General features: G+C 39.2%; 1 protein-coding gene across 3 annotated transcripts in view; it reads left to right on the top strand.

Moving 5' to 3' along the window:
* ITCH (itchy E3 ubiquitin protein ligase) overlaps window positions 1-16733 on the top strand; it is a 58911-nt gene that overhangs the window by 28360 nt on the left and 13818 nt on the right. For all 3 annotated transcript variants that reach the window (XM_059862900.1, XM_059862899.1, XM_059862898.1), the window contains exons 4-14: window positions 1805-1929; window positions 3124-3261; window positions 5325-5367; window positions 7449-7618; window positions 8734-8968; window positions 10169-10264; window positions 11545-11719; window positions 12574-12640; window positions 14122-14206; window positions 15689-15817; window positions 16461-16533. In XM_059862900.1, the coding sequence (XP_059718883.1) occupies window positions 1805-1929; window positions 3124-3261; window positions 5325-5367; window positions 7449-7618; window positions 8734-8968; window positions 10169-10264; window positions 11545-11719; window positions 12574-12640; window positions 14122-14206; window positions 15689-15817; window positions 16461-16533 (1336 nt within the window). The remainder of the gene's footprint in view (window positions 1-1804; window positions 1930-3123; window positions 3262-5324; window positions 5368-7448; window positions 7619-8733; window positions 8969-10168; window positions 10265-11544; window positions 11720-12573; window positions 12641-14121; window positions 14207-15688; window positions 15818-16460; window positions 16534-16733) is intronic.

Raw genomic sequence — 16733 nt, 5'->3', positions numbered from 1 at the left:
AAGACTGTGTTTTTATTTTAAGCAAGGTGTTGAATGTTGCATGAGGTGGTGACATTTGTATAATTTTTAGAGTAAATATAGTACAGTCTGAAACAGATATTTACAAACTATTACACTGCTTGTGCTTACATTTTGTATTGCTATGTGTGGCAAATTAAAGGAGCTCTAATTCTGTGAGTAGTAAGGACAGTAATTTGATATTAAAATTGAGGACCCCATGCACATTTTTTGTTGTCATATTTGAAGTTACAGCTTTCAGAAGTTCTGTTGCTAAAAGTGTAGCTGTTCTTTGTGTCCCACTGTGGTGTACCATGCCATAGCACAGGTATTTGGCTCTCTCTTGTGCATTTCTAAATTCAAGCACAAATCCAAAATTCCCAATCAGTTTATGCAAATTGTTAGTACAAAACTAACATCAGATTCAAGATGAATACAGCTGTTGATAGTTGCTTGGCCCAGTATTTGTGTTGTGAATAAAGAAGATACACAAGTTCCATAAAACTTAGTTTTCTCTTAATGTCACATGGAACTCTTGGATAAAGATCAGTCTGTGCTTGCACATTGGACAGGGACTTTTCACAAGGGCATACTGGATGGGATATTAGGAAGAAATTCTTCCCTGGGAGGGTGCTGAGCCCTGGCACAGGTTGCCCAGAGAAGCTGTGGCTACCCCATCCCTGGGAGTGTTCAGGACCAGGCTGGATGAGCCTTGGAACAATCTGAGATAGCAGAAAGTGGGGTGGAATGTGACAGGCTGTAATGTCTCTTTAATGCAAACCATTCAGTGATTCTGTGATTTACTTGTACTTAAATTGTAGATTATTCTTCTTGAAGCATCCGGAACATTGCCCAAGCAAAACCATTTTTGTATCTGTCTTTTTACAGTACTTTAAATTATTTTGAAGTTTTAGTTACTACTATTTACTACCTTACTTTGCACTGAGATATATTAAGAAACAGAAAATCTTGCACTTTATATGCATGTAAGTGTAGAAGAGCAGAATTTTCTTTTACCTTTTAAAGCTTTCCTTTTTCTCTTTCATTTTCTAATGGGAACGTTTGTAGTTTGTGCTGTGCAAATCCACACAATAATACCTGGACCATTTTTGCTCTTGTTGAGTAAGAGCTGAGCACAGACACCCCCTGGATATCAACTTCATTGGAAATTACACTAAAGCTGCATGGAGCTTAGTGAAGTAAATTGGTTTTTAGGAAATATATTGGCACAGGTGCCTATATTCAGATTCAGGATAAAAAGGAAAAGTGTAGTGGCTTCTGCAAATGAGGGTAAGCCCTCTTGGGGTTCCTCTTTGTGGAGTCTGTTAGGTGATCTTCTGAAGGGATTGGCTGACTGTGAAAGTCTGGACCATCAACCATATACAGCTGAAATTATCCACTGAGAAAATAAGCAGTCATTTGTACCCATTACTCACAGTGAAAATAATTTAAAACTATATAAATATTAGAGTATTCATTTTAGAAAAAGAATATCAGCATTAAAAATTACTTTGACGTCACGGAACTTACTGTGTATGACTGTGTTGTATATGCTGGTAGTTCTTCTATATTTCCCTTAAAACGTAATAATAAAAAATGTATTTGGTCTATGAACAGACTTGCAACAGTCTTGATTGACATGACATATCCAGGTGACATGAGAATGTGATAATTAGAAATGGTTTGATGTTACCACCATTATTTCTTTGTTTTTAAATTACTTCTAGTGACAGTGGAAGTAGATGGCTCAGTTCACTCCCTTGCCCAGCAACAAATGCCCTCACAGTGCTGAACTTTTTCTTTTTAGAATTGTCACTCCTGTAAGTAAATTAAACTTTCGAGTCTGGAGCCATCAAACATTAAAGTCTGACGTCCTTCTGGGAAGTGCTGCTCTGGATATTCACGAGACACTGAAATCCAACAGTATGAAATGTAAGTCTGAGATGGAGGGTGCCTCTGAACTGTCTTTTAGTGAACATGAATGCTGTGTGCATCTCTGGAAATGGCCCTTAAGGATTCCTTTGGGTGCTACTGGTTGCTTTTATGAGCTTCCTACTACTTTTTCAGTTAGTTTCATCTTTTTGGTTATACACAGGCTGCCATAGTGTCCCTGGAAATAAGATTAGATTTTTGCTTTGCTAGTGTGTGCAAGACTGAGTGAAAGAAAAGTGTTTCTTTTATATAGCTTAAAAATTCAAACTATGGTTGGGATTCTGGTGCTGGACAGGAAATGTGTAAAGTTATTTTTGTTCTAAATAGTGCTACAGGGGTATGTTGTATCATTAATTTAGGATCTAGTTAGGCTTTGGGCAGTATGTGCATCCTGGGCAGCTTGAAGGAGAAATACAGAATTCTACAGACCCATTCCAGCACTCAGGGAGCTGCAGCACAGAGCTCTGTGCTGTCCTGCTTCTGTTCTGTCCTTTAAGGAAGTGTTGGCTTCCCAGCCGTCACACATGGGTGTTGCAGATGGAGAATGCTGACAGCAGTGAGAGCTGCTCTCCTGGCAGTGTCTGTCCTGCTGAATCTGGGTGAAAATCCCCATGGGTCAGTGCATTTGTGGTCTGACACCAGGCACCTGTAGGAGCTCACTGAGGTTTGTTTCAAACATTTCAGCAAGAATGCTTATTTACAGTTCTGTTTCACTGAAAACTATGAATATACCATTGGTCTGGGGATATGATGGAAAATGTTCACATTCTAAATGTGAATCTGGATGTCATTAGGTAAATGTGAAGCTTTTTAGTCAGAAGACAGAAATTGTATCTGCTCTTAATCAAGAATAAAGTGAATTACACTTCCTAACTCTATATTGAGGGCAGGTGCATTAATTGCTATGGAAATGAATGTGAGAGTCAATCTCTGCTGTCATGATAATCCTTTCTAGGCAGCAACAAGATTATGCTCCAGTTTTGCCCTTTTTGTAGAAACAATAACTTTCTAATGATGTATGAAAATGCTTAGTTTTACTACACAAAATATAATGGAGAGGTAGAGCTGTAGGTCTGGGGGGAGTTGGGGTTTTTTCCCCCCCGATCACTGAGGTTTGCAATTGGCTCTTTGAATAAAAGGCCCTTTTTTCTCGTGCAGTAAGATAAGCTCCCTTTGTTCTTTGTTCTTTTCTAGTGGAGCAGGTAGTGGTGACGTTGCACCTCCTTGGTGACAGGGAGCCAGCAGAAGTGGTGGGAGATCTGTCAGTCTGTCTGGATGGGATGCAGGTCGACCCCGAGCTCCTGACCAATGGGGAAGCCTCAAGTACAAGGAGTAAGTAACTTTAAGTCCAAATCTACATATATCTGCTATGCAAAGCCATTTTTGGAGAAGCTTTAACAATCTTTAAATAAGCACAATAAGAGCAATTTCTATAACTTTCTGTTTATAGGCATCAGAAATCTCATGCATTTTTGAGGTGGAGTCATAGTTCACAGGGAGAACTTTAAGCCTTATTGCAGCAAAAACCAGATCAGCATCTTTATTTTCTGGGCTTTGCAAACTTTGGTCTAGTGATCCTAAATGTTAATGAAGGTCTCTAGCTTCCCTGAATTTTAATAATGTCATTTACAGAAGAAATGCAAAGTTGGTTTGATCTCATCAGCATCCTCATAATAAGTACTCTGCTTACTAGGAGGTATGGGTTTATATTAATTTCTCTTAAAATAGCTCATTTAAATGTATTCATAGATTTATTTTCCTGTGGAGAGCTGCAGAGAGGGATCCACTTTCTGTTTAGTTGGTGTGTACAGTTTTTTAAACTGAAAACTTGAATTAATGTAAAATATCTAATTGCAGTAAAATAAAAAGGTAATTTTAATTCCCTTGGAGCAGGACAGTGGAGCATTTCTGAAATACTGTACATTGAGAAGTAGAACTAGGTAAGATTTATTTTCCTAGAAAACAACAAGAGACACTGTCAGCAGTAGTGACCAGCTGGTCATTTAATTGGCAAGTTCTAGGTTTCTGGGCTGGGGGGGTGTTAAAGTCCTAGAGAAAGCAGCTTTGAAATTTCATCTGAGTATCATAGAAAAATGGAACTAATACACAAATTCTGTAAGCATTATTTCTTAGATCTTTTAGTCCATTTTCTTTGCATTTTGTTGAAAGGATCAATTGTGCAGACTGATTGTGTGGAATTTTGTTTGTAAGTAAAAGCCAGATTCTGGGATTCTGTGGCACTTACAGAGCGGGACTGAGGTATAGGTATAGAAGTATGTAGTGAAAGTTCCAAATTTTCCTTTTATGCAATACTCAGTTTTCATCTGTGCTTTTTTTGGATTTCCCAAAGTTCACCTACTGAGGAAAAGGTGGGAAAAGTCATGCAGGCAGTGGAACTGAGTACAGGGTTGGCACAACACAGCAAGCCCAAGCTCAGCAGAAGGTTCCCAGATAACCAGGGAACTAGAGCATATAAGGAAGGAGTTAAATGTTAAAGTAGTCTAGCACACTGTACGGGCTAAAGGCACTTCAGGCAAATACATTGTTTATGGAGTTGCTTTTAAGATTTCTCTTGCCGGGATTTAATTCCTTCCATGCACAGTGCACTAACAGCTCATTATCCTAAGACTTTCTGTGACTACATCCTTGTCTTTGGCCTAGATCTGTCCACAATTCCCATCAGAGCTAAAAACTGATTTCTTTATTAATGACATTTGTTTAACTCTATGGAAATAAAGTATTGGTGCTGTCTACATGAATGAGCAGTTTTGTGCTGCATATTCAAGGTTTGCAAATGCTGGCACAAAAGGCAAATATTTCCAAGCTGGCTGAATAAGCAGTTGCAAAACATTTGCAAATCTAGGCTGAGCTGCTGTAATGCTTTTGGAGTACAGCCATATTTTGTACCTGCTTCAATGCCTTTATGTTAAATAATTTACTGAGAAGGGGAATGGTCTGGGCTAGAGAGCCCCAGAAAACAAAGCCCCCCAGCCAACCAGAGAGGGGATTTCAGTGAAGCTTTTGCCCTTTCTGCTCTGCCTGCCATCACTGAGAAAGTATGAAAAGCCAGCTCCATTTAAAAGAATGAGCACTGCTTTATACTGCTAGAAAGACAGTGTGTGTATTTGGGAATATTCACACAGTCAAATGATGTCCTGTCACATCTTCCATTAGGTGGAAGTATTACAGTGGCAGTAGTTAAAAAAATTTGTATTCACTCACACAAATAGAGACATGCAAAATATGTACAGCTTTGAAACCCAGTAGATAAGCAGCACATAGTGTCTCACCTCCACATTTGAAAGAAGTGTGAGCATTAAAGGCTGTTCCTTTCCTTGGAAATGATTCTGGGTGTTGCTGATGCTTCTGCTGTCTTTTTCTTCCTGGTATTTAAGGTCCTACACAGAGTGAAAGCTCCAGAGTAAGGAGTGATGCACGGTAAGACCTTTTTCCCCTCTTTTTTTTTTTTTAATTCTGTCTTTTAATATCCGCAATTTTGAAAGAGAGGAATTGTGTGTTTTGTAAAGAAGACAATGAAAAATTTATGAATTTGCCCCACAGCAGTATCTGTTAAGATCTGAGCATGCCCTAAACAAAAATACTGAACTGTCGCTCAGCTCCATTGTCTGGCCACAGTTTTGCTTCCATACCTGACTGATCTTTTTGTGCTTTCCCTTTGTGTTCCACATCCTTCTCCCAGTGATTACCCGAAGTAAAATATATATTTAAACACCCCCCCACCCAAAAAAAAAAAAAAAAAAAAAAAAAAAGGCACTGGTTGTTTTTACACTGGTTTGTTTTATAGTATGGAGGTATCAGAATTATATTTAGCTTTGTTAAGAAGATCCCAAAATCTGTCTGGCACTTAGAGTGCGCTAAGGCTGATACCAGATTATGAATTTTGCTGCCTGGTAGGATAAGAGTGTGCCCAGCCATGTTACTTTAATTAGTTCCAATTAGCTCCATGTTAACCATGTTACTTTAATTAGTTCCCAGTACTGCGAGTATTTTAGGGATCTGTACAAGACACAGCACTCTGGATGACATCTGGAGTAACCAAGCTAAATTTCACTTCTTTTTTCAGTAGTTTGTATTCTTGGCTGTGTTGTCTGAAGTCTTCCCTTGAAAGTTTGGGTTTTTTTTCTGTTTTCTTTTTGTGTTTGAATGAATTTTTAGATGCCTGGATATTCAGAATACCTGAATATTATAGAATAATAGTAATAATTATAATTATTCAGTTTTGGTATCATCCAGGGGGCTTCTGGTGGTCATTGTGAGGATCATGTAAATGATCAGGAAAGTGACTTTCTACAAGGGCATGATGTGAACGAACAAGGGGGAATGGCTGAAAAACTGGGGCTAAATCTCCTACAGATTTGAGGTCACTAATGATTTGGACCCATTTATTTTGCACTTGGTGTGGTATGAATTACACGCACCACACCTGGTATAGAGCAAAAGTGTATTTGACCATGATACTGAGGTTAAATCAACATGATTTTACTTGGTCCTTTACAACTTGGGATTTACTTAGCCTTACCTACTGGGTTTTCATTGGTGTACATTTGAAGGAATGTAATTTTCAAGGTACTGGGTTGAAACAATACTGTAACCTCTTCCTTCATTTGTGATGGCTTATGTGCTTGACCTGTAAATCCACTAGAATTTTAGTTGACAAACTTTTTGTTTTGCCCAACATATTCTAAAAATAAAATGCTTTAGACTAAAGATGTAGATACCTCTAACTCTGCTTAAGGAGCTACAGATGTATCAGAATAATACTTTGCTAGGTGTAAGTGAGCAGCCCAGCATGGGTCAGTACTGCGATGTATTTTCTTAATTCTTGTAATGTTGAGCAGTTTATATTCATAGCTGCTAGTCAAAACTTTAATGCTAAATTCTCCAGCCTGTTCCAGAATTAAGTTTAGAGGAAAAAATATGTATGCATACGTAAGAGTTCTAAAAATTTGTAGCATTTTGTGTGTTCTGAGCATATGCCAGCCCTGTGGAGTAAAGGCACACAGGCTGTTCTCAGGTGTTAGCTTCTCATCTCATTAGGGACTCATGGGCAGAAATAAATGAGCAGCAAAATCCAGAGCCTGGACCTAAGGGCACGTGTATCAAATTGGGAAATGAACGAGGAGATTTTGATGACAGATGTTATATACATCTATTTCATAACCTTTCCATCAACTGAGGTTTCAAGTACCTCAGGAGATAAACTCTGAGTGTGTTTATACAGATGTATAGATACTTGGAATTATTGTGAGTGTTACAAATCTCACCTAGTTGTAACTATTGCATCCTAGTGTCTTTCACATGTCTTTTCAACCCCCCTGAAAGTGTCTCAGGCCAGGCTGGGTGGGGCTTGGAGCAACCTGGTCTAGTGGAAGGGGGCTGGAACGAGATGATCTTTAAGGCCTGTCCCAACCCAAACTCTTCCATGATTCTATGATTTGCAAAGTTTCATGTCACCTGTGCACTACTAGAACACTTCTTTACGTCTTTTCCTACAAAAGGACTAACTCCAATGGCCTTGAAAACTGTGAGGATGCTGCTTCCAGTGAAAACAAGACTGTTAATGGCAGTGACTCTCCGTTGCTCACAAATGGGAGCTGCAAACCTGCCAGACCTCCCAGGCCTGCCAGGCCCCCGCCCCCCACTCCCCGCAGACCCCCGTCGGTTGCCGGTACGTCCTCGGGCTGGGCACTCTTTGAGTGAACAAAACTGTTTCTGCTCCTCATGTTTAACTGCACTTTGGATGGTAAATTCTTTGGCAGGTCACTTCTGAAGGAGTATTTTTTAGCTTGCATTTGATACAAGTTGTTTAGTCATTGTTCCTGTTACTGGAAATTTCTTGTTTCCACGTCTGCTCAGGGGTGGTGGCAGTCAGTGATGGTGCTACAGAGAGTGGAGCTGAGACCAGGAGAACACAAGTGAGTGCTGCTGCTGCACTAAGGCATCCACTGCAGGTGGCATGAAATCCACTGAAGGCTCACAGAACTGCCTCAAGTTGATAATACTGCATTCTGAGATATGAGTTACTGGTTTCTACAATTGCAGTTAGATTCTGTGAAGCTGCAGCACTTAAAACATTCATTATTCTTCTCTGCTGAAATGGATAGATTTTTTTTTATCTAATTATTTAAAAACTACCCAAAGTCCACTAATTCTGAAAAGTTACTTGATGTTTTTGAGGTAATTCCTTTACCCCCATACAATGCAGTGTTTCTGTAGTCTCATTATTACAATTGATAAATGCTGGGTCTGGATGGGCCCTGCAATACAGTAATTACTTTAAAAGATTAATCCAGTGCAGTTAATTGAGACTTGACCTGTGTTCAGTTTCTAACCCCACCCACCAAATGGCATTAAGATAAAACTGAAAACATTTAAAGAATGTCTGTGTTTCTCTCCCATTGTGATTGTTACTTTCCATGCAATATCAAATCTCCTCTTGAAAATTTTATGCTTATCATCTCTTAAATTATTATTCCAAATAATAAATGGAAAATAATTAATTCATTAGTACAAAGAAGTAGTTTTTTATAATCATTTAATGTTTACAGAATGCAGACAAAGTAAATATTTATCAGAAATACCAAAATACTGTTGAGGGCAGTTCTTGGATTAAAGCATTTTTACAGTGAGACAGAATTGCTGTTCAGTTTTTGTTTGAGCTACAAAACGTGGCTGTGGAAACAGCAGTTCTGGCAGGTTTGCTTTTGTAATGTGTAACTTCTGCAATAGATTGGTGATAAATGTCAGTTAAAGGCTTTTTCTCTTCTCTCTCTGACATCATAGCAACTGCAAATGGTCCTTCATCCACATCCACAGAAAGTGATGGGGCCAGTGCAGGATCACTGGCAGGTACAGGCTCAAATACACCTTCAGAGCAGAGCCCTGAGGGGGCAACAGCCGCCAGCACAGTTCCTGCCACTCCTGCACTCACCACTCCTCCAGTGTCGAGACAAGTCCAGCCTGTAAATCCTTCACCTCAGGCTCTAACTACAGTCAGCCAAGGGCCTCTTCCACCTGGGTATGGGTTTAATGACTTCTTTCTCCCGTGTGTGCTGACTTTCCTGGTTTTACTTTATTTTATGTACAGTAGGTGTAAGAAACCATAGATAACATCTGCTTTCTGCTACCTGACAAAAATCCCCCAGTATGACTTTGGAGGGTTTATAACTGTTTTGTATGGTCGATCTTCAAGCATTCAAGGAAAGGATTACTTCTGATACTTATCATATGTTCCCATGTCAGTGAAACATAGGTTTAAAATAGTGAGACAGCTTGTTGTCTTCAAATCAAAATAAAGTCAGGTTGGAAAATATTGGTGCAGATAAGTAGAAGAAAAGCTGCTGTTGCAGTCCTGAAGGTTTGGATTTCATACTGCAGCTCCTGAGAGTAGTGTGGACATGCTGGTGTACTTTGGGTACATATGGAATTTGTCAGATGGTTAACCTCTTGCCTCAAAGCTCTCAACTTTAAAAAACAGCAGCAAAAACATTGCAGGTCTCTCTGAGTGAGGGAAATCAAAAGCTTCCCAATGTGAATGGTGAACTTGGTGAATTATCTGCCTTGATTTGCAGGTAGTGGAAGCAAAAGATAGGAATGGTCTGAATTACCTCAAGATAGCAGAAATAAAAGAAGTAGTCTTGAAAACAGCAGCTGTTGCTTTATCATTTTAATTTCAACAGAAATGGCAAATAGCTTTTTTTTTTTTTTTCCCTGTGATGTTACATCTGAAACAAATACAGGAGTAAATCATTGTCCCAAATACTGCATGTGCAGAAAATGTGACCAATGCCCTTATGGTGATCTCTGCATATACCTGATCACTGAAAAATGTGTATGTATTGGATTAATGCTACTCTAAAAGGGGATTATGATCTGTAGTTGGTTCTGTTCAACAGGTTATTGATACACTTGATATTGAATACAAAATTTTGCTAAAATTTTACACCTAGGCTTGAATTTGAGCTTCTCTTTCCCAGAAAAGTAGTAATGTACAATGTTTTTTTTTATTTTAGTTGGCATAGAATCACTGTTAATATGAATGGTACCACTGTGTGCTGCACACTGTTCTAGTGCATCTCATGAACGCAGGGTTAGTTTTAAGCATTTTGTTTAGAAATAACCATTTTATGAAAACAGATGTTTCTCATCTTTATGCTGTAGATGCATGGTTGGAGTAGTTTGATCTGGAGGAAGATTAAACCTTTTGATCTATTTTCAGTTGGGAGCAAAGAGTAGACCAGCATGGTCGAGTGTACTACGTGGATCATGTTGAAAAAAGAACAACGTGGGATCGGCCAGAGCCTCTTCCTCCAAGGTGAGCCAGGATCAGCCATACAATCATCTCAGATATCTGGGTTTTTCAGGAATTAATTGCTTGACAGTTTGCTAAAGCTGGAACAAATATTTGAAAACAGAAATGTGAACCCAGTTGCTCCGGGTTGTCTCCAAGGAATGCATATGGAAAAGAGTTGAATGTTGAAAAGAGCCAAATCTGAATTTCCTGTCAAAGATGAGGCAAGTGCATCTTTACTGAGAAACAGATTTCAGTTAAAGACAGTAGACACCCCCAAGAGTAAAAGAGAACAAAAACCTCAGAAAAGTATTTTGGCACTGAGGTAACTATCAGCTTGAGCAGGAATGCTCTTGGTTACCTCTTATCCTGATGTTACTGTTTGGAGGCCTTTGATCTTGTCTCAGGGCTTCCATCTGCCAATTTATTATGCACTTAGAAACCTACTTTCGTTATTAAACGTCTCCAGCTCTTGGCATCAGAGCAGCCAGTGATGTTAGCTCACAGTTGCTATATATAAGAAAATATACAATATAAGAAAAACAGAAGAGTTGTTCTGTTGCACTTTTTCATCCGCAAATGGTTCACACACTATAAAGAATTACAAAGTGAAAACCTGGGATGGTAAAGAGAACTTGTTATTAAAGAGCAAAAACTGGCAGTCTCATAAATGGAGCCCACCTGTCATGTTTCAAGTTATTTTGAACTTTTTGAGCAGATGAACTTGTATATTGCTTAAGCTTACTTAGAATAGGAATGTTTTCTTTCAAATTTTGTAAGCAATACTGATTTCATATGAACTGAAAATGAGGAAAAAAAACCCAAAGAAAATCAAAACAAAACACCAAACTCCATGCTCAAACCTTTATTTTCTGCCAGATCAGAGTGTGAGGAAGTCTTGTGTTGAATAGCTTAAAATGTCAGTGGGTTTGCTGTGTTTTAGGAGAAACCAAGAGGCTTGTGTTACGGGCTGGGTGGGATAACAGCAGTGATGCCAGCACAGTATGGACAGTGGTCTAGACAGCTCTTGACAATTATTTCAAAAAACCCTGAAAATACGATAAATTGAGTTGGTCTGACTTGGTATAGTATGCAACAAATAAAAGTGATTCTCATAAAAATCACTTTTGAGATTCTCTCTTTTATGAGAGCTAGACTTGCATAATTTTAGCAGAGGGTAGAAGGAGAAAAAAGCTGCTGATGAGCCCAGGCTTTCTGTTCCCTTCCACCACATTGGCCTCCAAGCGCCTCTGAGCCTTAAATTGCCAGCTATTGACAGCTGTGGCTTGTCTTTTTCCCCAAAGCTGGGAGCGCCGAGTTGACAACATGGGCAGGATTTATTACGTTGACCACTTCACCAGGACGACGACGTGGCAGCGGCCGACGCTGGAGTCCGTCCGGAATTACGAGCAGTGGCAGCTCCAGCGCAGCCAGCTCCAGGGAGCCATGCAGCAGTTCAACCAGAGGTTCATATATGGGGTAAGGAATACTGGGTGACTGAGAGTTAGGGTGGTTTTGGGGTTTGGGCATGCCTGTGGGTGACCTTTACCCATAAAGGCAGCAGATTCTGTTATGGTTTATGATAATGTATCTCTGTGTGTAGCATGGCGGGGGAGGCTCGTTGTAATGTTAGTTCATCTCCTTCCAGTCAGCACGTGAGGTTTAGTTGTCACCTCAATATAGGGCTTCTTGGATAAAACTTATGTACAGTATTGATAAAGCTTTTGGCTCAAAACAAACTACAGCTAATAAGCTGGGTTATTTGTATTGTATCTTGTATTACCCTGGCCAAACACACAGGAGGTAAGCAATGCATTTCTGCTCTGGGTAAAATAAATTATGCACAATGAATTTTAGGAGAGCAGGGAAATTGAAAATAATCCTTCCAGCATTTTTACTCCATTATTTGTCTCTGATGAATAGCAGATATTAGATCACTAACTCAGGCTACTCATGCTCATCAAGAATGATGGAGGTTCTGATTTGCTGTACATGTGAGAATAAAATGGAGCCTGTAAGTGGTGGTAGGGAGAATTGTACTGAGTGCAGGAATGAAGCTTCTGATTGCTTTGGGTGCTACTGTACTAATTTCCTCCTGCCTAGGCAGGGGTACTAAACAAAGAATAATTATTTCTTGGCACTGTAGTTAATTAAGCATGCCAAGGTCAGTAAAAGGGGCCTTCTCTGTGGGGAAAAAGAAAGAGTTGGCATCTTTGCTTATGTGTAACATGAACAAAAATGCATTTACTTCAATAATTCAGGATGGCAATGGTAGAACATCTGGAAAGCAAATGACTAGTCATTAATACCTCATTTGTTCATGTGACTTGCAGAACCAGGATTTTTCATCCACACAGAACAAAGAGTTTGATCCTCTTGGCCCTCTGCCACATGGATGGGGTAAGACTAACATGAATGTGTTTTGTAATGCAATGTAATTAAACATTAAAGCATACTTCTGCCAAATTATTTGTCAGCTGGTCTAAGCTAGTTTTTGAAAATTAAAATCTACATTTAAAATATTTTAAAATCAGATCTAATCAAATGTGCTATTAAAACAGAATCCTGACTAGGCTCTGCCATTTCAAAGTGGTTTAGAAACTATAAAGTGTTCTGGTTTACTCCACAGGTAACAAGTGTAATAGCTGCTTTAACACTGTCATCCTTTTGAGACTTTTTCATTCCCCCCCACCATCCTGTTCCTGCTAAATCAGGCTCCAAATCCTCTCCAAATCAAACTGCTAAATTCTCTCTCCAAGACAACTCTTGATGAGTTTTGTTGGTCTGAAAATGTTTTTTATAGTGACAACTAACTGCTTCTTGATTTGGCCCTCTAGCTGGAATAAATTTGTTCTTGTACTTTACAGGGTTGAGAATTTACAACTAATACAAATTTTGGCAGGGTGTAATAAAAAATAAACGTGTAAAACTGCTTTCTGGTGTGACTATCAAGCAGATATAAAAATTCAAGTTTTATGATATGTAGGCAAAGCTCTCAGAATTCTCTTGTGGAATTTGGAGCAAGTAATTACTTGGCCGAGTTGGCCCTGAGTTTTTGGGTTCACTTGCTTTTCCAAATCCAAACAGAACTATTTGGATTTTTAGTCCTGGTATTGCTGCAACTTCATGCCATGAAATTGTCGTTTCCCAGTCTTGTGCTTAGGTACATTATAAATGACATTTCACAGAAAGGTCTTTAGGCTGGCAGTGTCCAGGAAATGGTAAACTGAGTCTCCACATTGTGTGGAATTCTGCTGTCAGGCTCATAGGCAAATGCTTACTTACAGAATTCTCTTGGAAACTGAAGCTTTTGAGCTGTGGTAGTCAGATTTTGCTCCATTTTTGTAATTTGTTTCTCTTGCAACACTAAATAAAAATGGTATGAAGAGCTGCAGAATGGTACAGAGTTGCAAGCCTGGGCATTTCTCATAGGCAGTGTTAGGTCAGTGTATGCCCATGGTTCATCTGAGAGAAAATATAAATGTGTTTTCTTGGAACCTACATTGACTGTGTTTTATTCCCTGCTGTAATTTGAACTTGAAGCCCTCTTGTACATTCTTGATACTTCTGTATATATCTGTTCCCTCCTCTGTGTTGCTTGTCAGGCACATCACAATATTTGACACAACTGAAATTTCCTGTGGACAAAACAGCTCACAGTTTTCCCTGTTTCCAATTAATTTATCCTACAATTTAAAAATAAATTACATATTAAGGAGTAATGTCAATGAAAGTGAAAATATGTTGGGTCAGAGAAGGTACAGAGAAGAAACCTGAGAGCAGGAGAGGTTGGGTCTGGTGATGGATATTGTATATCTGATGTAGTCTCAGCAATATATTAAAGAGGGAATTGAATTTGTTCTCCTTTTACATCTTTTCAGAAAAGAGAACTGACAGCAATGGCAGAGTGTATTTTGTCAATCACAACACACGAATTACTCAGTGGGAAGACCCCAGGAGTCAGGGGTAAGAAATCAGTTGGAGCTGCATGTATGATGAAAATGTAAATTAAATTAAAATGTAGCCAAGTGAGTGAGAGTAGAGTGAGCCAGGAATTGCTGCCCACAGGTGAGACATGGATTATGCTATGCAGGCATCAGAGAGCTCAATAAAAAGTTGAGATATTGGCCAAAATGGAAACTGTTGCAATATTACTGTGTCACCCTACAATTTCCAGGAAAGCCTTGGTCAACAGTAAGCAATAAGTTCATTCCCCAGTAGAAAAGCTTCTGCTTTTCATAAGTAATCAATTACATTTGTCTAAACATTTATGTCATTAGAGGAAGAAAATATTTCCTTTGTAGGATGATGGGATGGTGCAGAGTCTTGAATGAGACTTTGGTTGTTTCCCACACAGTCATAGAATCACAGAATGGTTTGGGTTGGAAGGGACTTTAAAGCCCATCTTGTTCCACCCTCCTGCCATGGGGAGGGACACCTTCCACTATCCCAGGGTGCTCCAAGCCCCATCCAGCCTGACCTTGGACACATCCTGGGATGAGCAGGAGACAGAAAGAAGACAAACCCAAAAAACTGTAGCACCTTTCCTCACACCTCTTTAAAAAAGGAGGAATAAAGGAGACAGAGAACTTGAGGCACTACTAGAAGCACAGGAGTTCTGCTTATTTTGGGTTCTGTCACTGCCAGGTCTTTGGGGTAAGGAACGGAGGCAGGAAGTTGAGGGTGTGTTCAGAACCAACTGCTGTTTGAGCTGAAAATGGCTGTTTGGTGAAGCAACTTCACCTGTCCTCCGTGAAGGAGGGGAAGGGGGACAGCCAAGGCTGTGTGAGAGGGGTCACAGCTGTAGCCACTCACCTCTGCAGCAGCCAGCTGTGCAGAGCAGTTACTCTTGGAGCAGCCCAGCAACAGAATGTTTGGAATGCACAATCAGGACATGGTATTTATGGAGGGAAGCCACTGGAGAGCACTTCAGTGATACTACTCAGGTCTTCCAGATATGTTGAGATCTACTTTTCTGTGTAGTAAAAATGATTGGAAATTGGCAAAAAATTCTGCATGATCCGTATTTGCATTGTCTTTTATTTTTGTCATTCTGAAACAGTTTTGGCTGCTGTGATTATGCATGAGGTACCAAAAGCTGCTTAGTAAAATTATATCAGTTTTTCAGTAAAACCCTCATAGTTAGAAGATAAAATTCTGGTTTTTGTGAAGGAAACAATAAACCTTGCTTACATTTTTCCCCTAAGGTTTTTTCTTGCCTTTATTTTAGGTATTGCAAGCAAATGAGCTAATGTTTACTTCACCAGTCCTTTTGGTCTAATTGAGAGCTGACTGCAAATTTTGGGGGGGAAGCTAAAATAAATCCAAACAAACTTTCTCAATCTGTAGACTTCCTAGATTTTCCAAGATGCTTACTGTCTCAGGTATTACTCAATTGACATAACGGGTTCAGTTGATCAGTTACCATGTACTTTCTTGTATCCATAGTCAGTTAAATGAGAAGCCCTTGCCAGAGGGCTGGGAAATGCGATTTACTGTGGATGGAATTCCCTATTTTGTGGATCACAATAGAAGAACCACTACATACATAGATCCCCGCACGGGCAAGTCTGCTCTGTAAGTCTTCTTAACATTTTACTAAGGTTTCAAAAGTCAAGTTTAGCACACATCATTTTTGAAATACTTATTTTTTTCCTCTTACTATATTATTAGGCAGGAAGATTTATATGGAGCAGTGCTTCTTAATTACCTGGGATTTTTCATTCACTGGAAGTCCCTGAAGAAGGCAGAGTTCTGAACACTGCAGAATCCTTCTTGCCACGTAGTTTGTGAGATTTGAGAGTAATGGAGGAGCTGCATCTGTCCTGTTGATAACCAAATCCCTTTCTTAGAGTTACTAGTCTCTCTCTTTAAAAGAGAGCCAACCCTTTTTTTTTTTTTTTTTTTTTAAGGAACCAAAATGAAGTTGAAACCAGAATTTACCTCCCAAGTTAATTGAATGTCATCCCTTCTTTATTGTTAGCATATTTTCTTACAGTTAATGTTCAGGTAGTGTTTTAAATGTACTCTTAAGCATTCCACAGTTTACAAAGGAAGATTTTTCTTTTTATTTTAGAAGCAAGAAATCACACCCCAAAATCAAAAAGTGTGACTGGGTAGCCAGCTAGACCATACAGCTGTATAACTAATACATCTGCAGGCTTTTACTTCAGTTACAAAAACACTTGGAAATTCATTCTTTTCCTCCTTTTGGTTGCAGAGACAATGGACCCCAGATAGCTTATGTGCGTGATTTCAAGGCCAAGGTCCATTATTTCAGATTCTGGTGTCAGGTATGGATTCATTTTTTTGCAATATTTGCTTGCATTTTTGCTTTTGCTTACATGCTTTCAATGCCTTCTTCAATGCCTTCCAATAAAGGGAATCAAACTATTCTAAGATTAAAGGTGAGGTAAATTAGGAGGGATTAAATGCAGAAAATGTATAATCTAATGTAAGCTTTAAAGTGATGTAACTTTTGGCTTTAAAATTT

This window comes from Haemorhous mexicanus, chromosome 18 (genome assembly GCF_027477595.1).
Source record: "Haemorhous mexicanus isolate bHaeMex1 chromosome 18, bHaeMex1.pri, whole genome shotgun sequence".
Taxonomy (NCBI): Eukaryota; Metazoa; Chordata; class Aves; order Passeriformes; family Fringillidae; genus Haemorhous; species Haemorhous mexicanus.
The sequence above is the reverse complement of the archived record's forward strand: the minus strand, read 5'-3'. Positions and strand labels throughout refer to the sequence as shown.